This window comes from Natrix helvetica, assembly GCF_964273705.1.
Source record: "Natrix helvetica genome assembly, chromosome: 2".
Classification (NCBI taxonomy): Eukaryota; Metazoa; Chordata; class Lepidosauria; order Squamata; family Natricidae; genus Natrix; species Natrix helvetica.
The window spans coordinates 146,550,492-146,574,286 of NC_138552.1; the positions used below are offsets into that span (position 1 = coordinate 146,550,492).

General features: G+C 42.2%; 1 protein-coding gene across 1 annotated transcript in view; it reads left to right on the plus strand.

Annotated features, from left to right (window-relative positions):
* The window catches only part of CYRIA (CYFIP related Rac1 interactor A), a 52,964-nt gene that overhangs the window by 17,618 nt on the left and 11,551 nt on the right, over positions 1–23,795 (plus strand). Inside the window, 7 exon segments of the mRNA XM_081943321.1 lie at positions 6,372–6,452; positions 6,627–6,638; positions 6,641–6,706; positions 19,356–19,477; positions 20,807–20,912; positions 22,462–22,598; positions 22,697–22,774. Of these exon segments, the coding sequence (XP_081799447.1) occupies positions 6,383–6,452; positions 6,627–6,638; positions 6,641–6,706; positions 19,356–19,477; positions 20,807–20,912; positions 22,462–22,598; positions 22,697–22,774 (591 nt within the window). The 5' untranslated portion in view covers positions 6,372–6,382.

Here is a 23,795-nt window from a genome sequence, read left to right on the forward strand (position 1 = left end):
TCCCCAGCTCCCTCGGGCAAGGCTTGAGCGGGGTGAATGGGAAAGCAACGAAGGGGCTGCGCTTTCACCCCGCTCAAGCCTTGCCGCCTGCAGCCACCGCCCGCCCTCGCTGCCCCTTTCGTTGCTTTCCCGCCCGCCCTCGCTGCCCCTTTTGTTGCTTTCCCATTCAGGCGGCTGCGCTTCCCATTCCCATTTCCCATTCAGGCGGCTTTCCATGTAGGCGGCAAGGCTTGAGTGGGGTGAAAGCGCAGCCCCTTTCATTGCTTTCCCATTCAGGCGGCTGCTCTTTCATGCCTTTGTCATCTGGCAGCGCTGACATTTCTGCCCCCGCCCTCCGCAGCTCCCGGGCGCGCCCGGACGGAGGTAGCCAGAATGGCGCCAAGGCAGTCCGGCGGGCGAGCTACCTCTGTCCGGGCGCGCCCGGGAGCTGCGGAGGGCGGAGGCAGAAATGTTGTCGGCGCTGCCGGATGACGTCATCCGGCAGCGCCGACAACATTTCTGCCTCCTCAGCTCCCGGGCACGGCCGGACGGATGTATATAATATTATATATATATATATATATATATATATATAGTATATAATATTATATACTATTATTTCATGAAGAGAGGTGAGGCTCTGCCTCCCCTGCCTCCCCTGACCGCACGTCCCTGCTCACCGAATTGGTTGTTAAACTGGAAGCATCCCACCACTGCTTCTACCTCTTTGAACATTAGGGATATGATTCCTTATATTAAATGAATGTGTGAATATGTTCTTTATCTCCAAATGTTTTTCAAAATTAGTTCTGCAAATTATGTTTTAGGAACTGAGAATTAGTTTCATTAGATAGGATGTGGAATTGTGCGTGGGGTGGGAGTAATAGTTGATGTGTAAAGGAGATGCAAAATTGTTTTAGAAGTCATTTATTTTCAGATATACATACAGGTAGTCCTCGACTTACTACAATTTGTATAGTGACTGACTGTTTTTTACACTTGCAGTTTTCATACTTGTTGCAGGATCCCCATAGTCACGTGATCAAAATTTGGATGCTTGGCAACTGGTTCATATTTATGATGGTTGCCGTGCCCCAGGGTCATGTGATCCAGGGTCATGTGCCCCAGGGTCATGTGATCACTTTTTGCAACCTTCTGGCAAGCAAAGTCAATGGGGAAGCCAGATTCACTTAACAACCAGGTTACTAATTTAACAATTACAATGATTCACAATGACTGTGGCAAGGAGAGTCATAAAATGGGGCAAAGCTCATTTAAAACAAATGTCTCACTTAAACAACATAAATTTTAGGCTCCATTGCAGTCATAAGTCGAGGACTATAGTCGATTTGTACTCTGCTTTTTCTTAATAAGTAAAGAATGATGTCAATTTTTTCACTAACATGTTAAGGAACATTTTTTTTCCAATGGCATATACAAGTGTATATTCAGTGTAAGAACCACATATACTTTAGTTGGCAGGCAAATTTTCTCTAGTAGTTAGGCAAGCAGGGCAGACAAAAACTGGGGTTAGGATAAGTACGAATATTAAATTCAATCTAAATGTAAGATTTCATGAAAATAATTTAATCAATTTAAGGTTAAACATTTATTTATTTTTCTTTCTGCTACAGTAAAAACTATAATTTTGGGATGGAGGTTCCTCATAGAGTTCTAAATTTATGCAGCTCAATTCCTTCTTTCCTTTTATAAAAGTAAGGCTCCTATCATGAGGTAGCCTTATGATATTTCTTACTGCCATCGTAAAATATTTAAAAGTTATTTCTGTTTGATCGGGTAGTGAGAAGGTTTAACGTAACAACAGCTCTTTATTGTAATGCAACAAGTCTGTACAATCCAGCAGTTTGTGGCACGTTGTGTTGCCGCTGCAAGGCTTCTGCGGACTAATCTGCAGATTCGGAAGCTCGGGCCTCATTGAGTGCGATCTGCAGAGACATGTTTGATTTGGCAAGGAAACGCCTCTGTAGATTAATGTCCCGCACACCGCAGATTATGCGGTGTAGTATTACATCGTCCAGGTCCTGGAACTTGTAATAAGTCGCGGACTTTCGCAGTGCCGCCATGTATTGGTTGATAGATCCGCCTTCCTTCTGGTTCCTTGTGTTGAATTCGTGGCGGCGAACATGCCTCGATGGCTTGGGGGCATAGTGGGTCTTCAGGGTCTGCTGCAACGCTGCCCAAGGAACCGCTTGGAGCGGAGTTGGCTCCGATAAGTCTTTTGCGGTTTCGAAGACCTCTCTGCCGCAGTACCCCAGAAAGAGGTTCTTTTTCCTGGTGTCAGGGATTCCCATGAGGTTGTTTGCCTCGAGGAAGCATTCAAATCGTAACATATACAATTCCCAGTGTTCAGCCACCGGGTCATATGGAGTTGGTGGGGCGTGCATGGCCATTCTCGGTTGAGGCGGTTCGAATTTTACCGCTCAAACTCGTAGCTCGATTGCCGCGCCGAACTCCAGGCTGGATCTACTTGCTGGATGTCTCGTTCTTCGCCTATCTGCCTCTCAATCCCACCTTCGTCGCCAGTGTTTGATCCGGTAGTGAGAAGGCAGACACTGGCTTAATGTAAGAACAGCTTTTTATTGTAATGCAACAAGTCTGTACAATCCAGCAGCTTCTTGGTCTGACAGCAGCCCTTTTATAGGGAGCTGTCAGATCTCTTAACCAATAGGATTTGATCTCTGTTCCCGCCTGAACAGAGGACCTGTTTGGAAACTATAGCAGACAGAGTTAATATCTAACAATTTCATTCATTTCCCCCCCTTGGTACTTACTTCTCAATTGTAATTTTTCATTGAACTGAGTCATTTGAAAGCTCTTAATGATCTCCACTAGGAATTGTTTATATTTAATGAAATGGAGAATATTTTTCTTGGAACCACCATAGCGTGAGAGTTCAACTTACAAAAATTAGCATAGACTTATTCACTGCTTAATATCATACCTGTTATTCAATGTATTATCGCCTGTGCAAAAGTAAGTATGCAAACTTTACTTACAGTAGGAATGAAACTCCAGGTGGCAGGCCTGGAAAATTTAATTTAAAATAATTTACCCTTTTCAATTACTTAATTAATAATTTAAATGCTTCAAAGTATCCCTGAGTCAATAGTCATGTTTTAATTTCCATCCCTGTGTTTCTTGTTACTGTGCTTGTATAGAAAACAGCTTAAATTACAAAGCATGTAGTTCTGAATACTAGTTATTGTAGAACATTGCTTTCGTCTCCTACTTACCAGCTTTCCTGAGGATCATGACTAAGCATTTTAAGAGGTAGGGTAGATTTTTGGAATTACATTCTTGTGAATGGGTTTTTTTGTTTTGGTCTGTTAATAAGAGTGGATGATAACTAGGATTTTCCTCAATCCAAGCTAGGAAGCCATGGCTTTGCAAAATAATAATAATAATAATAATCCAAGACTTCTATTCAGAGAAAACTCAGGCTTAATAGTAGTGAAAGAAGGAACATGGAATATTCAATTTTTTAACAGTGAAGTAAAAAAAACCCACCCACATTATTATAAATACTGTGATAATTCAATAAGGAAAAAAATTGCACACACGTAATCCTCGATTTACAACAACAATTGTATACTTAGCATGTAATTCTCTTTCAAGGATAAGCCAACCAGCATTTGAGAGCCCACATTTGCTCATGTTCCTTAGCAACTGGCATTCAAAGACATAGTACCTCTGATATTAGAGATAATATAGTCAACATGACTACCAATCCTGGATAGCTTGTTTCTTTTAAATAAGGTTGCTTTGAGACTGTTAGATTGGGTGATGGATAGGCACACACAGGCTTAACGGTAACAACAGCTCTTTATTAAGTACAACAAGTGAGAACAATCCAGCGAAGGTTAAGTCTGACAGAAGCCCTTTTATAGGGAGCTGTCAGACCCTTCGACCAATAGGATTAAACCTCTGTTCCCGCCGGAACAGAGGACCTTAGTGGAAACCACTGTAGTTAGAGCAAGTATCTAACAGAGATTAAGTAATTCTGGAGAATAACGCTAATGGTTTAGGACAAAAATGCACTAGAATTATACAGTGACTTCATTTTTTCAATGAGGTAAGTTGTACTTTTAAATTCAAGTTGGAAATGTGTGGTTCTTAATTGTACTATATTTGAAATCCATTTTAAGCATGATTCTTATGCTTTGTGCAGTGCATAATATATAAAAGTGTTTGTGGATTCAGAGTTAAATTTAGATAATCATATGGTTGTATTTTAAAACTGTATTGCACCATGTTGCCATAAAATAGCCTTCCTTCCTTCCTGCCTCCCTCCCTGCCTTATTTGTTAATATTGCATGCAAAATATCGCCATGTTTCCTGTGAAAATAGGACCATGTCTTATATTAATTTTTGCTCCAAAAGACGCATTAGGGCTTATTTTACAGTCAGGTCTTATTTTTGGGGACATACACTACTAAAAGTGTCCGCCTGGCTGACAATCTTAACTGGGGCTTATTTTGGGGGTAGGGCTTATATTATGAGCATCCTGAAAAATCATGGTATGGCTTATTTTTATTTTGGGGGAAATTTACAGTAGTAATTGAAAAGGTTTGACATACCTACTGTCGGCGTTCCAAATAGCATCCAAAAGTAAATCAGAATCCAAGGCAAAGTATTGCTCAAAGTTTCAATTTATTAAGAGAACCATGTTGGCACATCTGGGAAAACCCAAATCTGAAAGCTTCCTGGTTTTCCCCACCTAGTTGAAAGTTCAAGATCTTGCCCCCACCGCCTCCCATTTTCCCACAATAGAAAATGCCTAGTAGAATAATAGAAAGTATGAACCAAAGATCCAAAAGAAAAGTGGCTGCAGGCTTGACACCTACTTTTACAGTAATACTGGTATGTATCCAGGAGTTTCTAAGCCTTAATGTATTTGAAATTCATTGAAATGAGTAAATTTGTTTTGAATAATTATATCTTAAAATTAATGGTACCAATAAGTTTGTTCAGATATTGTATTGTTCTGAATTCTTGCCCAGTATTGTTGAGAGATTTCAAAAAAGGGAATTAGAGTGTATTTATCTACGATATATATACCTAATATGAGAATTAGTACTATACTACTGCTTTAAAAAAAAAACTGAAATCAGGTTCATTCAGTTTCTGTAAACAAAATAATAAAGTGTAAAACCAATTCAGGATTAGATCATTCGGTCAAATAAATCAACCAAACTTTCTTAAACAGAACTAATTTTAGCACACTGCTAGATATAACAATGCAAACCACTTATGATCTGATAATGGCCCATTCTCTTTATCTTATTGTAATTAACTAATAATTATTTACATTCAATGGTAATATTCAATAGTAATTATTAAAGAAAACCTATCAGATCTTAATTGCAAAATAGAAAAATAATTAAGATATAAACAAGTCCTGTAATTATGTTCAGCTATATTTTGTATGTGTATATGAGCTCAGGGATTTTTAATGTTTATCATAAATATATTGAGTTTTTTCCGGTGGTGTCTGTCTTCCAAAGAAATGGATTGGCTTCCAGATGAAACCCCCATCATGCTTCTTGAAATCTGCTCTGGAACAATGGATGAATCATAGAAAAGAAAAAAGAGGAAAGAATGTCCTTTCGCAGAACCTTATACTAAACTGCTTAAGCTTATATTTAAACTGTTTTAAAATAAGGAAGCATTCAAAGATTGAACATTCACTTTTGTTAAAGCAATCAAAATCTACAAAATGCTCCTTGTCCAGATATAGGTAGTCCTCGACTTACAACCACAATTTCTGCTGCTAGGCGTGGCATTTGTTAGGTGAATTTTTGCCTCGTTTTACAAATTTTCTTGCCACATTTGTTAAGTGAATTACTGCAGTTGTTAAATTAGTAACCCCGTGGTTAAGTGACTCTGGCTTTCCCATTGACTTTGCTTGTCAGAAGGTTGCCGAAGGTGACCCCATTATGACACTGCCACTGTCATAAGTATGAGTCAAGTTGCCAAGTGTCTGAATTTTAATCACGTGACCATGGGGATACCACAACGGTCGTAAGTGTGAAAAACTGTCATAAATCAGTTTTTTCAGTGCTGACGTAAGTTCAAGCAGTCAGTAAGTGAACTGTTATAAGTAGAGGATTACCTGTATACAAGGAAAGAATGCACACCACTGAAAATTCTGTCTTCATTGCATGTTTCTCTCAGTCACAAAGTATGGAATATATTTTTCATATTCGGTCAATATTCCCAATAAGTGTATTGTGGCGTTGATTGTTAATTACTTTGGTAAAGAGTTTAAATGTTCCTGTTTCAGTTTGAACTAGCAGTGCATGCCAAGCCCTTTTTTTTCCATCTTCTGCTTTTGCATATATAACTCTTTATGATTTTGTTGCATTCACTAGGTTTCGCTGGTATGGGTAATCTTCTTAAAGTCCTTACCAGAGAAATTGAAAACTACCCACATTTTTTCCTGGATTTTGAAAGTAAGTTCAAAGCTCGGAACATTGTTTTCCCTGACTTAGGGACTAGTTGAGAAGGAATGTTTAAGCTTGATTTGCCTTGACAGATAAAACTTGTTCAAGCAGTACATTAGAGATAACAGTGTTGTCAAGATTTATTCCTGAGTACCTTTATTCTGTTCCTTTTCTATTTTTCAGAAACCAAATGGGAAATCTTTTAAAAGTTCTCACTTGTACAGACTTTGATCAAGGGCCCCTTTTTTTCCTAGACTTTGAAAGTGAGCAAACTTTGGCCTGCATTATTTTGGGAGGGTTTTTTTTAACATTAAAAACAGTCTAATAAATAGCATATATTAATCTACAGTACCATGCAAGCACTGTAGCTCACGCCACTTGGAGTTCTCATCTTTCATTCTGAAAAGTCATTGTTCGGTTCATCCAAAATCCCAATAATAATTGCTTGGGATATTGAGCATTAGCTAAAAGAACTTGGCTCCTGGGCTTACTTTGGGACAAATTCTGATTAGCTGAGCATCCTCCATTTTGAAAAGGGTTGAAAACTAGGATGAAGACCACAGCCTATGAAGAGAAGATTTAGTGCTTCTTGATTCACAGATCCAAATTTTGACTCTGTGTTGTATCTTTGCCCCCACCCCTGACCCCTCAAAATGGGCCTCAAAATCACGACAGCCTATTCTAAACCAATCCTTATAAGTGGCTTGTGCTATATTCAAAATAAACTTGCAAGTACATTATTTTGTTTCTTGCATTATTGGTGTGTCTAAAAGCACATTACTAAACGTCTATGGTATATTATTTCAAAACTTGAATAGTATATGAAAGGAAACAGGCAAATTTTCCAGGGCGCTGCTCTGGAGAGTCCAAAGAAGGGTTAAACACAGCCAATCTGCCCAGAACTGAATTGAAACTTTAAGCCACGCCTCTGGTGCCGACTCTCCTCAGATTTTTTCAATTCAGCTAGCCCAGTAGACGCGCTTTAAGATTTTCTCCAGTTCTAAGATTGATTCCTTGGACTCTCCAGAGGAAGAATAATTTTTTAAAACAGTATATTTAAGGATTTTTAGAGCAGGCTGGTGAGTTTAAATTTAAGTTTGTTTTTTTCCCTTTTTAATTGGGTTTTTCTCACCCTTTCGGCTCTCCTGGAGTACGTGGCTTTGCTCTGGCTCCTAGAAGCCGCAGGCAGCTGTTGGGGGAAGCGCGTGGGTCGGAGTGCCGACGCCAGCGCTGTTGGGGCACCCCTACTGGGGGCCGATTCCCACTGGAAGCCCTCCGTTGCAATTTGTGCTTCTAGCAAGTCAAATTGCTGCGTGGGCTTCCAGGGCAGCCATTTTGGCTTCTTCCCTCTTTAAAATTGGCGCGCAAAGCTCCGGTGAGTTCCGGCCGCCATTTTGGATTGCGCAATCTTCCGGCTTTACTTTTAAAAGTTTTTGCCGCAGCTGCCTGGTGCCTGGCTCTTTGCAGGAGCCGCGTGGAGTCAGACTTGCCCGGTGTGACCGGCGACCTGGGCCCCAATCCAAGCAAGTGATAGCGGCGTGGGATCGTGGCCTGCTGGGTCGCCTTCTTTACTCTCCTGCAGGCGCTGGGAGCGAATTCTGCTCGCGCCTAAGAAATTCCAAGCTACTTCAGGCCTTGCAGTTTCTCTGTCTCCTCAGGAGCATCGTGCTGCGGTGGGCTTTCTGGAGGTGGTGAGTGGTGGTTTCCCATCCCCCTACTGCCCCAACCAGTGATTGTTACCATGGCAGATCAGGTCCCTGAGACTTCTGAGGGTGTCTCTTCCAGAGCCCCTGTAAGACAGGCCGGGAAAGCTGCCAGGGAGGCCATTAGAGGGAGTAAGCCTTACTCCAGGCATGGCCCCAAGCAGGGCTCAGGCCTAGACAAAGATGCATTAAGGCGACAGAAGGCCTTAGAAAAACAGTCTTCCAAAGCCCAACAGCAGGCCCAATCTTCCCTTTCGGTGTCTCCTGGGGAGCCCTCCAGGGAAATTCCTCCAGCCCAGGGAGGCCCCATTTCTGATAGTGAAGAAGAAGGGGATTCCTTGGCCATGGCAACTTCTCCAGGCCATTCCATGGCTGATCAGGCTGATCTCTTTGCCTGTCCCTCTGATATGGAGGAGGGACCAGCTCCAATGGGGCCCTTAGCCCCTCAACAGCCGATCCCCGGGCCCACTCAAAGGGTTCGCCCCATTGAGGACCAAGGGCCTAACCTATCCACTGAAATGCAGGAAATAATTAGCAGGGCCATTTCCCAGGGCATTGAGGCAGGCATGCGAAAAGGTGGCAAGCGCACTCGCAAGACCCACCATTTGCAACCCCAGGAGGATTCCAGAGAGATTACTCCTAGCCTTCCACCTCCGTCCCTGCATTCTTCAGTGGCCTCTGATGAGTCAGACTGGGAGGAAGAAGAGGAATTTCTTCCTAGGCAGGAAGCTGAATTCTCTGGGGATGAGGCAAGCCCCGCCAAAAAGCCGGCATTTTCAGGCTTATTTAATTTGGATAATTTCAAAACCATTTTAGATAAGGCTAAGATCTCAACTCACATGGGGTCCACCCCCCCCCCCCCAGCTCAGGTGGTTGTAGACCCTGATGATCTATCTGGGGATCTCTTTGAGGAACCCATTTCGGTCCAGGAAATAGTTCCTGTACCCAAGATGTTCCTCAATTTAGTTCAAAGACAGTGGGCGCAGCCAGCTACCAGGGCTACCCCCAGCAGCCATGACAAGAAGCTATATACGGTGGATGCCAGCCTGGAGGAGCTGCTCAAGCTCCCTCCTATCGATCCCCCTGTAGCGGCTCTTACCTCCTCTTCTGTGCTCCCTCCTGACCTGTTGGAGGGGCTCAAGGCTGAGGACAAGAGAACCGAAACTGCTTGTCACAAGACCCATCAGGCAGCTGCATGGGCCATTAAGTCCTCCGCTTCAGCCTCCTTTTTCTCCAGGGCGGCTCTCCTGTGGCTGAGGCAGTTGTTGAGGAAGATACCTGCCAAGGACGTTAAAGTCAGGCAGGATATCAATAAAATCATGGCAGCCACAGAGTACACTGCTGATGCCACTCTGAATGCTGCTAAGTTTGCCTCGCGTGCCCTAGCGTCTAATGTTACTTCCAGACGCCTCCTGTGGCTTAGGCACTGGAATGTGGATATGCGCTCCAAATGGAAGCTTGTTACTGCCCCCTTTAAAGGGGACAAGCTGTTTGGTGAGGTCCTTGATCCAGTCCTTGTGGAAAACAAGGACAAAAAGAAAGTGATGCCATCAGTCACCAAAAAGCCTGATCGTAAAGGTCCTGGCTCTTACAGGAGGGAGGCCTTTCGGAACAATGAGCCCTCCACCAGCTCCGCCCCCTATCATCGGGTGTATCCCCAGCAGGGTGAGCGGTCTCAGGACCATCAGTCCTTTCGAGACAGAGGTCGCCAGCAGCCCTTCTCCAAGCGGCCATTTCGGGGGGGCTCCGGCTCCCGACCCTTTAGGAGGTATAAATGACCATCACAGGTCAGCTCCCATAGGAGGGCGGTTGCAGTTGTTCCACGCCAAATGGGAGCAGACCACGTCGGACCAGTGGGTTCTTCAAACGGTCCGCATGGGTCTCACTTTAGAATTCTGGTCCCCCCCTCCCCGCCACTTCATCCGGTGTCCAGTTCCCTCAGGGTTAGTCAAAAGATCCCTCATGGAACAGGAGATAAGGCACCTCAAGGAGATCAGGGCCATAGAACCTGTCCCAGCAGGCCAGGAAGGAAGAGGGTTTTACTCCATCCTGTTTCTGGTCCCCAAAAACTCAGGAAGGTGGAGGGGGATATTAGATCTAAAGAGGTTCAATCACCACGTGACATATCGCAGGTTCAAGATGCAGTCCCTCCAGTCCATCTTGGGGGCATCAGGCCAGGCGATATACTAACGTCCATAGACCTCAAAGAGGCCTACCTCCACATCCCTATCCGCAAAGCCCACCGCAAGTTCCTGAGGTTCTCTTACGCGGGCCTCCATTACCTCCGGGACCACGGGTTCACCATCAACCTGGAAAAAAGTCATCTCGTTCCCACGACCAGACTGAAGCATCTAGGGGCCGTCATCGACACCACCTCGGGCACGGTATCCCTGTCCCCGGAAAGGGTGGCCAGCCTTCGGGAGATGGTCGTTCAGGTGCAGCAGTCATGTCTAGTCAAGGTGGTTCAGCTCTCACAGCTCCTCGGCAAGATGATCTCGTGCCTGTCAATCGTGCCTTGGGCGAGACTTCACTCCCGTCCCCTTCAGTGGCTCCTGCTTCCATATCAAAGAACAAATGAAAGCAGCTCAACAAGACTGATTCCAGTTCCAGCAGAGGTACGTCGCTCTCTAAGTGGTGGTTGTCTCCGGCCCTGTTAAAGGGGTCGCCATTCAAGGAGCCAGTCAGGCTCACCATCACAACGGATGCCAGCCTGTTCGGTTGGGGGGCCCACTGCCACAACCAGCTCGCACAGGGCAGGTGGTCCCCTTCCGAAGCCGCTCACAGCATCAACTGGCTGGAGCTGAGGGCAGTCAGGCTTGCGCTGAAGCGCTTCCAGAGCACCGTTCAGGGCCACCACGTGCGCATCATGACAGACAATGTCGCCACCAAGGCGCACATCAATCGACGGGGGAACGCGCTCCAGATCCCTGATGAAGGAGGCGGAGCTCTTGGGTCGATGGGCGGAGAGGTATCTCCTTTCTCTTCAGGCGGAGCACATCTCGGGCACGAGCAACACCCAGGCGGACTGGCTGAGCAGATCCACAGTCGACCACTCGGAGTGGCATCTACATCCGCTGCTGTTCCAGCAACTGTCCCAGAGGTTCGGCCTCCCGCTGGTGGACCTGTTCGCCACCGCGGCCAATGCGCATCTTCCGCGGTTCTTCACAAGGTTCCACGACCCGAGGGCGGAAGGAGTCAACGCACTGCACAGCCCGTGGCCGAAAGGTCTGCTTTACGCTTTTCCCCCGCTACCTCTTCTTCCCAGAGTCATCAGGAAGATCCTAGCAGAGGAGGCGGAGGTGCTGCGGATAGCACCGTACTGGCCCAGGAGAACCTGGTTTGCAGACTTGGTGAGTCTTTCGATCACACCACCGTGGCGGATTCCTCCACAGGACATCTCTCTCAGCCAGGGGGCCCTTCAACATCCAGAACCCCAGTGGCTGCAGCTGGCCATCTGGCACTTGAGAGGGATCTCCTAAGCAGAGGCAAGTTGTCAGACAAGGTGATTGGCACCATCCAAGCGTCACGACGGCAGTCCACGACGCGCATCTACGACGCCACTTGGAAATCCTTCGCCAGCTGGTGCACGGCTCATGGTACGTCTGCGCCCCTTGCTTCGGTTCCTGTCATCCTGGACTTCCTGCAGGAAGGTTGGACAAGGGCCTGGCACCTAACACCCTGAGGCGCCAGGCGGCAGCCCTGTCAACCATCCTCTCAGTTGAGGGCTACGCATCTCTTGGCCGGAATCCGACCATCCGCAGTTTCCTCAGGGGAGCGACCAACCTGAGACCCCCAGTGGTCCACAGATACCCATCTTGGGATCTCAATGTAGTGTGCGGTCCCTCATCGGGCCCCCGTTTGAGCCCATTAAGACGGCCAGTCTCAGACACCTCACATTCAAGACGGTTTTTCTGGTCGCTATCACGTCTGCTCGTCGCATATCGGAACTGGCTGCCTGTCAGTCAGAGAGGACTTGTGTCTCATTCGTAACGACAGAGTAATCCTGAGGCTGGACCCTTCCTTCAGTCCGAAGGTCAATTCCGGGTTTCATCGGGCGCAGGAGGTGGTCCTTCCAGATTTTTGTCCGCATCCTCGGCACCCGAGGGAAAAGCGCTGGCACATGCTGGATGTGCGCAGGACTATTCGCAGATACATCAAGCGCACGGCCAGTTTTCGGAAATCCGAATCTCTATTCGTCTCCTTTCAACCAGCTTCTCAAGGCAAGAAGGTCTCTTCATCTACCATCGGCGGATGGCTGCGATCCTGCATTGCGCGTGCCCACGTTTTACAGTCCGTTCCTGTGCCTCGCAATATCACAGCACATTCGACTAGAAGCGCCGCCACCACAGCTGCCTGGTCTACACAGGCACCGATTGAAGAGATCTGCAAGGCGGCCACCTGGACTTCTCTGTCTCCATTTGTCCGAAATTACAAACTGGACAGTTTTGCATCGGCGGAAGGGGCCTTTGGGAGGCGTGTTCTTCAGGGCATCCATACCAGCGGAGCGACCCTGATGGCTGAGCCTTCCCGCCCTAGTGACAGTTAGCTTGGGCATGTCCCTTCTTTGGACTCTCCAGAGCAGCGCCCTGGAAAATGACCATTGTCTTACCTGAAGGGTCCTTTTCAGGGCGCTGCAACGGAGAGTCCACCCCGCCCTGGGGTCTATTCTTCGCTGGTGTTTGTGAAGTCACAGTGTTGTTTGTTGTTTCTGTTGTTGTTGTTGGACTATTTGTGACTTGTTCCATATTAGACTTCCAGTTGAAGTTTCAGCGCGCAACTGTTCCACGTCTTCATTGAATAAATCTGAGGAGAGTCGGCACCAGAGGCGTGGCTTAAAGTTTCAATTCAGTTCTGGGCAGATTGGCTGTGTTTAACCCTTCTTTGGACTCTCCGTTGCAGCGCCCTGAAAAGGACCCTTCAGGTAAGACATTGGTCATTCAAAGGGTCTGATATAACTAAATGTAAGCAGCCAAAATCCTGTTTAATGCTTCTCTATTTTGTCAATCTAATGTTGCCAATCCAGGGAGTTGGCATAGGCCAGAATAGAATATATATTCTACTCCTCTTTCACCTTTCAGCAGAAACAGCAATGAAAAAAAGTTGGGGAAGATGGGATTCCAATTGCACTGGGAAGAAAAAAGATGGGGTGAAAACTAAATGACTAAAGACAGATAACAGAGGTAACTGTATATAGAAGCACAAGAGAGCCCTATTAGGTACAGGGAGTCCTTGAGTTACGACCACAATAGAGCCCAAAATTTATGTTGCTAAGTGAAATATTTGTTAAGTGGGTTTGCCTTGTTTTACGATCTTTTCCTGCCACAGTTGTTAAGTAAACCATTGCATTTGTTACATTGGTAACAGGGTTGTTAAATGAATCTGGATTCCCCATTGACTTTGCTTGTCAGAAGGCCACAAAAGCTGATCACATGACCTTTCTGATGGTTAGAGCATCCGAGGGTCATGTGATCATTGCAAGCTTACAAAATTGCAAGATACCAGACTTGCACTCCTCCCAAGCAAACTCAATAGGGCAGGGGTGTCCAAACCTGGGAACTTTAAGACTTGTGGACTTCAACTCCCAGAATTCCCAGCCAGCTGGCTGGGGAATTCTGGGAGTTGAAGTCCACAAGTCTTAAAGTTCCCAAGTTTGGACACCCCTGCAATAGGGGAAGCTGGATTCACAGGGTTCACTTAAGAACTGCCGTGATTCGTGTAATAATCATGGCATAAAATGGTTGCAAAATCAGGAATGACCCACTTAACAGCCATCTTGCATAGAAATGAAAAAATTCTGTTCCAAATAGTGGTCATACATCAATTACCAGTATGCTGTCTGACTCCCAGCAACTCTAAATTATATGGAGGGGGAGGAATCTTCCTTTCTGATAAACTATAAAAATTCTTGATGAAAAATTCTTGGTGCTTAGTTGATTACTCTATTAGGAGGGAGGTCCACTGTTTGCATGGAAATTTGTTGAGGACCAGAGGTAGTCTAAGGGTAGCCCATATGAGAATTAATTTCTATTATCAATATAAACAAAGTATAGCAACTACATTTCCTGTAGCTTTTTGTATCAAAGCGGGTGAAATAATATACTTTTACGCATTAATTTGTGGCTACATTTTGCAGTGTACTACAGCTTGCAGTGTGCACGTAGCTTTAGTTTTCTCATGAAAGTGATCAACTACTGCATTAAATCCCCTTTATCTACTCAGTTGCATTCTATCCCCGTGTGCTATTTAATACTTTATTTTTAAAACAATAAGGTAAGTGTATGTGGCTGCTCAATAAAAAAGTTATATTTCATAATAAGACTTTGGTTGGAAGCTCTGCTAAGGGGCATTTCATCACTTTCAGGAAAGTGAAAGGAACTTCCTTTTCAAAGTATTCAATAAACTATTTAGACTTGAATTTTCTCAGAGTCCTGAAAATTATTTACATAAGTACTTGTTTGGAATGCAGAGATTCTAGGTATTTAGATTCCTATTCAAAATTAATATCCGTGCTACATTAATCTTTTCAAATCTGCTGCTTCATATAATATATTTCTATTACCTGATAATGTTACAAAATTAAGGAAACAAATCATGCCAGAACCACAGAATAGTAGATGATATGCAGCAATCTTTAAAAAAAAATGAAAAAAGGAAAGCTAAAATGATTTTTCCCCCTGAAGAACACTGGTATTATATTTAGTATGGAGTCATAATAGAAAATCTATATCTGTGCAACCAACACAAAGGTTACTCTGTTTTCCCCAAAATAAGACCTCCCCGGATAATAAGCCCATTTGAGCTTTTGAGTGTATGCGCTAAAATAAGACCTCCCCTGAAAATAAGCCTTCCCCCAAAATATTGCAACACAGCAGCAGCCATGAGGTGACCATGCTCGCCGCCTCTTGCACCTCAAAAATAATAAGACCTCCCCGAAAATAAGGCCTAGTGCTTATTTTGGGGGTCAAAAGAAAATAAGACCCTGTCTTATTTTTGGGGAAATATGGCATTATATTCTATTATCGCAGTTTTAAAAGAGATTACATTAATTAATTTCCCTAAAGCATGACATTTTGCCTACAATGCTTATATAATAGTACAATTCAGAAACGAGAAACTGGAGACTGTCAGATGTTGTTGGATTTCTAATTCCATCAGCCCAGCAATCACGGAAAAAGAGAATCTGTCTACCAGTATATGACTGGCTTCACATTGTGTCTTCTTCTGCTATAAAACATTTCAAAAGTGATATTACAGCTGAAATGCCAGACAGGAACTATTGTATGTTACTGTTCCTTTTGGAAGTTAGCAAATTACAGCACAGTGCATTTTGTGTTTAACTGGACCTTATGACTCAGCAGTTAAAGATGCTGAGCTTGTCAGCTGGAGAGCTGACATCCCGCGTTTGACACCCAGGTACCATGCAATGGAGTAAGCTCCCATTCCTTGCTCCAGCTTCTGCCCACCTAGCAGTTCGAAAGCATGCCAATGCTTCCTCCTTCGGTGGGAAAGTAACAGTGTTCCGTGCGCCTATAGCATCCAGATCACATAACCACAGAAAATATCTTTGGACAATGCTGCCTCCCTCAGCCAAGAAATGGAGATGAGCAGTCGCGCCCTAGAGTCAGACACGACTGCACAGGGAAACCTTTACAGAGTCTTCACTATGAAATTAGAAAGAAAAAGAACTGTATACAGGTAGTGCTCGACTTACAACCACAATTGAGCCCCAAATTTCTGTTGCTAAGTGAAACATTTGTTAAGTGAATCTTCGATCCACAGTGCGACCTTTCTTGCCACAATTGTTAAGTGAATCACTGCAGTTGTTAAATCTGGCTTCCCCATTAATAAATAATAATAATAAATTTAAATTTATTAGCCGCTCCCTTTCCAGACAGGACTCGGGGCGGCGTACAGTGGAACATATAAAACATAAAACATGTACAGACACATAAACATACTCATATACAGAGACATACATGCACGGAGGAGGTAACAAATTACATCACATTTAGACAATTAAAAATCACCATTAAAATACCCCATTTAAAATAACACAATTTAAAAATTTAAAATTTAAAACAACTGTCAGGAGGAATAAGGAAAAAATTTACGGTTGAGCCAGGCCAGATAATTGAAAGAGGTGGAGCTCAGCATCTTTAACTGCTGAGTCATAGGGTCCATTGACTTTGCTTGTCAGAAAGGCGCAAAAGGGGATCACGTGACCCCCAAGACACAGCAACTGAACCAGTTGCCAAGCATCTGAATTTTGATCATATGACCATGAGGCTGCTGCAGTTGTTGTAAGTGTGAAAAATGATTATAAGTCATTTTTTTCCAGTGCCGTTATAACTTGAATGGTGACTATACCAACTGTTGTAAGTCTAGGACTACCTGTTTATGTTTTATGACAGAAGTTGACATCTAAAATAGTATGAGTCAATTATACCATTTTAATATAATATTAAGAGATTCATATTACTTATGAATTTGAATTGATTGGTTATGAAAGTGTCTTCTCTACATCACAATTTCCCAGTCCATAGAGAACTGTATGAAAAATACAAAATATACATCTGTGATGTTTCAGATATGAGGCATGTGGATTTTACAATGAAAAGGATTTGAACTTTGCATCAATGTATATTGAGCTTATATTAAAGGCTTGTCAGGTTTCATGGATAGAAGAGGATTGCTAATAAAAAATACAATGAATAGAAATAATAAGACTAGACTAAAGCTGGAAGGGACCTTTGAGGTCTTCTAGTTCAGCCCCTGCTCAAGCAGGAGAACCTATTAGTTGGATAGAACAATTAGGTGGGGATATGAACTTTACTTTCTGTAAGTAGACAATGGAAAGGTTTTACACCCATTATCTAGCCATTATCCCCAGTGTCTCACTTGACTTGTAATATCGGAATGAGTTTAAGATGTTAAAGTGATAAATGCAAAATCTAAAGTCAGTTTAGATCCTCCAGATTTATTTATTACACATATAACCATTCATCTACCCAAAAGAACTGTGGATGATGAAGAAGTACAAGATTTGACTTCTTTTTTTCCTCATAAAGGTTTTTTCTCCTTTGCACCTTGGGTGTATTTAACTGCAGCCTTGTTAAAAGTAAAGATGTTTAGACACCGTTCCTACCTAATTAATAACTTGCACGGTGTATTTTGAACATTTGCAGCAAGCTTTTCTCTCATAAGATGTGTACTGTTAGATTTCACAACTGTATTTTAATTTAGCACATGAGGAGCAGGAGGAAATTGATTCTTTTGGAAATGCTTCCTACAATTCGCAGAGCTGATCTCTAAGACTTGTTAAATAAATACACGTTATTGCTGGATGAGGCAACATTGGGTGAACAGAAAACCAGTTATTAGGCTCAGTCAACAGGTACATGCAGACACTGTGGTCTCTTCTGTTAGAAGATGATTACATGAAGGAATGGGAGGAGAGGAGTTTTTTCCACCAGATGATCTATGCAGAATTCAGGATATTTTTTTTTATAGTGTTATATTTAGTTTCTAAAAATAGTGATATACACATCCAGTTTTATGTAGCCAATGATGAACTAATTGGTAGCTGCCAAAAAAGCCAACACAGTTCTGGGCTGCATAAACAGAGGGATAGAATCAAGATCACGTGAAATGTTAATACTACTTTATAATGCTTTGGTAAGGCCACACTTGGAATACTGCATTCAGTTTTGGTCGCTACAATGTAGATGTGGAAAAGATGTGGAGACTCTAGAAAGAGTGCAGAGAAGAGCAACAAAGATGATTAGGGGACTGGAGAGTAAAACATATGAAGAATGGTTGCAGGAACTGGGTATGTCTAGTTTAATAGAAAGAAGGACTAGGGGAGACATGATAGCAGTGTTCCAATATCTCAGGGGCTGCCAGAAAGAAGAGGGAGTCAAGCTATTCTCCAAAGCACCTGAGGGCAGGACAAGAAGCAAGGGATAGAAACTAATTAGGGAAAGAAGCAACTTAGAACTAAGGAGGAATTTCCTGACAGAACAATTAATCAGTGGAACAATTTGCCCCCAGAAGTTGTGAATGCTCCAACCATGGAAGTTTTTAAGAAGATGGTGGATAACCATTTGTCTGAAGTGGTGTAGGGTTTCCTGTCTAGGCAGGGGGTGGACTAGAAGACCTCCAAGGTCCCTTCCAACTCTGTTATTCTATTCTATTCTAATCCTTCAGGGAGTATAGTTATGAGGAATAGACTTCTGGAGAACCTCGGTGTGCACTGTGGAGCCTTTATCCAGACAAGCTCTCCTCCCATCCCATGATTTAGAACATTCTATGGATAGAGAAGGCTTCTCTCTGCTACCGTCACTCACCACAAGAAGGGTGGAAGTCATACTCCCTCTCTTTGCATCTAGAGATTAGAGCTGCCCCCTCCCCAGTTCTGCTTACTGAGATGACTTTAATTTGGCCCCTTTCTCTCTACTCTCTCAGTTGGTTACCATCTCATTATCAATTAATCTGGGCTTTACATCATTTGTATTTTAGAAGTACTTTGGTCTAAGACCATAATAAAACCTTCATTCATTTAGTCTCGGTATAAAATGGACAAGCAGGTTCATTATATAGATTTGTGCCTAGAGAAATGTTTGTAGTTCAGATTGTACTGGGAATAACATCTGAATTCTTCATAAAGATGTGTTCCCAGCACTACTGCCATTCCTACAATATGCAGCATGTCACATACCAAGCAAATGCCTGATTTAAATTAAATATTAAGGAAAACAAGGAGACTTCTAGGTATTTCCAGTCTTTTGAAAATGTCACTGTTGTGGGTGGACTTTTGGAGTCCAAAAGAAATTGCTAATTTTTAATTCTTTTTTTGAAGTCATAATTCTAACCAATATACTTAATTTAATAATTTTCTTCTAAATCTGATGTTATAGGGCAATAATATCATAACCAGGATTAAAATTAGGGCTTCAAGCTACTCAAATATACAAATAGGAAGAACTGTTACAATTAAAAATTTGCAAATAGTTCTTCCTAATTTTAATCCTGGTTATGATTTAATAAAATAGATCTGAAAATGGATAAAGTGTCACAAGAACTATATGAAAGTAGTAAAATATGGATCAAATAACCAATTAATTTTAGTTAACAGTAATTATACTTTGTATGATTGTTCCGATTACAGTCAACTGCTTTTTGCAAAACTTGCTTTTTATGTTTTATCTAGATGCTCAGCCTACTGATGGAGAAAGGGAAATATGGAACCAAGTCAACGCTGTTTTACAGGACTCAGAAAGTATGCTTTCAGACCTGCAGTCTTACAAAGGAGCTGGACAAGAGATTAGAGATGTGCGTTCAATTATATTATATGAAAACAATATATTCTCAAGAAGGAAAGTGTGATTTATGTAAAAAAAAAGTATTGAAACAAAACAGCCAGGATTTCTTGGAATTATAATATGCAACGCTGAAAATTTTAAAAAGAGCTATTCACATTTTAAGAGACATTTGCAGAGATCTCCTTTTTGGAAATAAAAAAAAAACACCAAACCTATCACTGCAGCCAATTATTGTGGGAAATTATCAAAATGATAATCTAATTTAAACTTAGAGTGTTACACTTTGCTATTCTTAATTAGAAACTAGTAGTTCAGTCTGTGAGTATGTACAGATAGATACATTTGCAACAGATAAGACTTTGTTCCTAAGGTTATTATTTGTTATTAAACTCGATAATAATGGGACCTGAGCAATGAATAGTGGCCAAAAAGTGTCTAACATACTTGCAAGACCAACAATTGATCTGTGTTTCTTGAATGAGAATCAAATCAACAACTTCAAGGAAAAAGAAAGTCCAGTTGCCTTTTGAAAAAGCACCTTTGGGACAACCATGACTTGGATGACTGAGAATCTCCATAGATGTGGAGGCAGCTGATAAAACAAGACTCTTATTCCCTTGACTCTAAATAGGCATTGTTTAAATTTTTATCTTATTTATACAAAGAAGTAGAGCGAGGGGGGGGAAAGAGAAAATATATTTTAAAAAGTAAGAAATCTGCCGGAATAATTAAGATCTTTCAGAAAAATACATCCTAATAAATCAGTGTATATATGTATGTATGCATATCAGAGGTGGATTGCTACCAGTTCTCAACATTTTGGGCGAACCGGTAGTGAAAACTGTGACTGGGTCGCTGAACTGGTAGGGACGGCAGACTCACCATGCTCCCCGGTTGTCGCGGCATGTTTGTTTCATATTTTTAACGTTCTGCGCATGCACAGGCCTATTTGCAGGCAACTGTGCACACGCGTGGAGAAAATTGTGCGCACCGAACTGGCAGTAACACCAGCAGCAATCCACCCCTGATGCATATAAACATATTCTGTTAAAGGATACTCCCCCATTCTCTCCCCACCCCAACAAATTTCTTCTCCAATTAGTTCCTAAAATAGGGGCAAACTGCTCTTGCCAAACGTTGGAAGAGATTTCTTTCAAAAGCTTCTGGGATTTTTTTTTTAAGGGACACACAAAATTCTTTGAGAGAAAGACAAATACCATACTGTATTAGAATTAGCTTTCATTCTGACTGTTCATTCATTTATGTGCAGGGGAAGGACAGAATGGGCACTGTGACATTAAATAAATGAAGTTTTTTTCAAGTTATTACTCTTTTCCAGGCAATACAAAACCCGAATGATATTCAGCTGCAGGAAAGAGCATGGAATTCAGTATGCCCTCTGGTTGTGAGGTTAAAGCGGTTCTATGAATTTTCTCTCAGACTAGGTGAGGTTCTATCTTTTATGCTCTCAAGAACTGGCTAGCTCATGAAGTTTTGTGAATATTGTTGGACATTTTCTGCTGCCCTGTTACATTTTTTCCCCTTGGATATAGGCACTTCTGAATACTGTGTGCATTAATTCTTAGAAGAATGTAGTTAGAGCAGCAACATATAACTTGGAGGCTGACGAAAGCTAAGCATCTAGTTATTTTTTTTTAACTGCTAGAATTGCAAGGATAGAATGATTATGTCACAGAAGGTGATCTGAATTTGTCAAGTTTGAAATGCAGTCCTTATTGGGTTTTAGAAAAGGAAAAATTCTGCCATTTTCCGGGATTTACAATTTACTTGATTTTGTTTGCTGTCAAAAACTGGCACAAATTTATTACTTGTCAGTTTGTTACCAGGCTTTAGAAGCAGAACTTCTAAGGGCTGTGAAAGCTTTAAAGAGGTTTTTTTTTAAAGCTTGTGAATTGCAGGCTGTCAATTACTCATACTTATTTAAAAAAAAACAGAAAGTTAAAACATGCAAAAGAAGAGCCATGTTGATTTGCTAAAAACTAAGAAGTAAACTTGTGGTACTTGAATACTAATAAATACGGTAGCATTAGCTTTCTAAATTCTCTTCCATGAGATTAATTAGTTGCAGACTGGCCATAGTTATCAATGTCAATTCTATAAGCAGTCATCAACTTAACAGCCATTCATTTAACAATGGTTCAAAGTTATGTCAGCTTGGAAAAAGTGATTTATGATCTGTCCTTGCATGTATGACTGGGCACCTTCCCTGTGCTCATGTGACTGCAATTTGGGCTTCCAGCTCATATTTGTGACTAATTTCAACATTTTGCAGTCACATGCTTGCAATTTGCAGACGCCAGTTTTTGACAAAGAATTCAGTTGTGAAAGCTGGATTCGCTTAATGACCACACGATTCATTTAATCAACAGCCAGGTGATTCGTTTAAAAACTGCAGTAAAATGTTCATAAAATTGAGTCTGCTCATGTGGTGACTTGTACTATGACTGTGCTGACTTACGACAAAAAATCCAGTCCCAATTGCGGTTATTAAGTCGACTACTTGTATCAAATTCAGACAAGAAGAATGCTAATATATACTTTTTCCACCTGTTTGAATTTCAGTCCCGTGTAATTATACCAAAAGTCTTTTTTTCCTTCCTCTTTCCCTTCCCGTACCTCAATCCCTGATAGTGGTTCACTTCACAACAAGCATAAGCTTTCAGATTTGATCTCTCTAAGAGTTTTGTTGAAATCTTGCACTGTGGTACTCCATATTCCTTACTGAACAGTAAATGGCGAATAGTGAAAAGTGAAGATTAAAGCTTATCCTTTCCTCTAACAGTTTTATCACTTGTTTCTATAAATTGCAAATTATTTCCCACTTAAAGTATTTAGCTGTTTTCCTCCAAGTAGTCATCAATTATGTAACTGAACATTTTTGGGATGTTTAAGTGATCACTTTTCTAAAGCAGTAAGAAGATTCCTTTTTTAAAAAATGAAACAAAATTGAATATTTTGGATATTTTTTTCCAGAAAAAGCATTGCAGAGCTTATTAGAATCCTTGACTTGTCCACCCTACACACCAACTCAGCACTTAGAGCGAGAGCAAGCCTTAGCAAAACAGTTTGCAGAGATCTTGCATTTTACTCTCCGCTTTGATGAACTTAAGGTTAGTAAGGAGAAAGCAATATTCAGCCAATGCAGAATGTTTTAATTGTCGGTTCTCAGTTAAGGACACTGAAGTTGATCTTCCTTTTGTCGTTTCAGATGAGAAACCCAGCAATTCAAAATGACTTTAGCTATTATAGAAGGACATTAAGTCGCAACAGAATAAACAACATGCATGTGAGTAAAATGTTTCTTTCCAGAATTGGGGATTTCATTTATGAGACAATTAGAAGCAACAATAGGAAATTACAGTACTTCATACAAAGTTAGAGAATCAATTTTGCCTATTTCTATTACCTAAACCAGGGGTGTCAAACTGAAAGCCTGGGGACCGCATCCAGCCCTCGGGGTGCTTAGATTTGGCCCATGGGACTGCCCTGGAAAAGCGAAGGACCAGCTCCATTTTCGCTGGCAGAGGGTTGCAGGGGGCTGTTACAACTGAAAATGGAGCTCTGGAGCCCAGTGACGTCGAGCTGGCCATGCCCACCCTGGCCACCCTCACCCTATCCCCCTAAGGTCAAACACAACCCTGATGCGGCCCTCAATGAAATTGAGTTTGACCCCCCCCCCCCCCGCGATCTAAACCATCCTGGCTCTACTATATTTCCTCCCTGCTATATTCATTCCAGTGTAATTTTTGTAGTTATGCTACAGGCAGATTTTGCTTACATTTATGTGGGTTAAATCGGCGAGTTTTGTTTTTGCCTGTTTTGCTTAAAAGTGTTGTAGCAGGGGACACTTTTGGAGAAAAAAAAACACTGCTGTAGACATCAGCAAAAGATAATGTTTTTTGAATGGCGTGCTTAAAACTTTATAAATATGTTGTGGTGTTTGTTTGTTTGTTTTTTGAAAATCAGGAAATGTTCTTTTTGCGTGGTATCAGTCATTTTTAAAATTTTGAGATTCTGCCTTTAGACTTCTATTGTGCTGCTATTCCTTTGTTCAGAAGGATGAAAACACATCCAGAATCCTTCTGTGTATAGACGCAGTGGGGATGGGTGTTTTCTTCTGATTGCTAAACTAGATAATCTGATTAGCATGGAAAAGCCATATCTTAATGGATATATGTGTGTGTCTGTGTGTGCACGTGCGCGTGCACACACACACACACACATCTGTCTATCTATCTATCATCTATCTATCTATCTATCTATCTATCTATCTATCTATCTATCTATCTATCTATCTATCTCAGAGG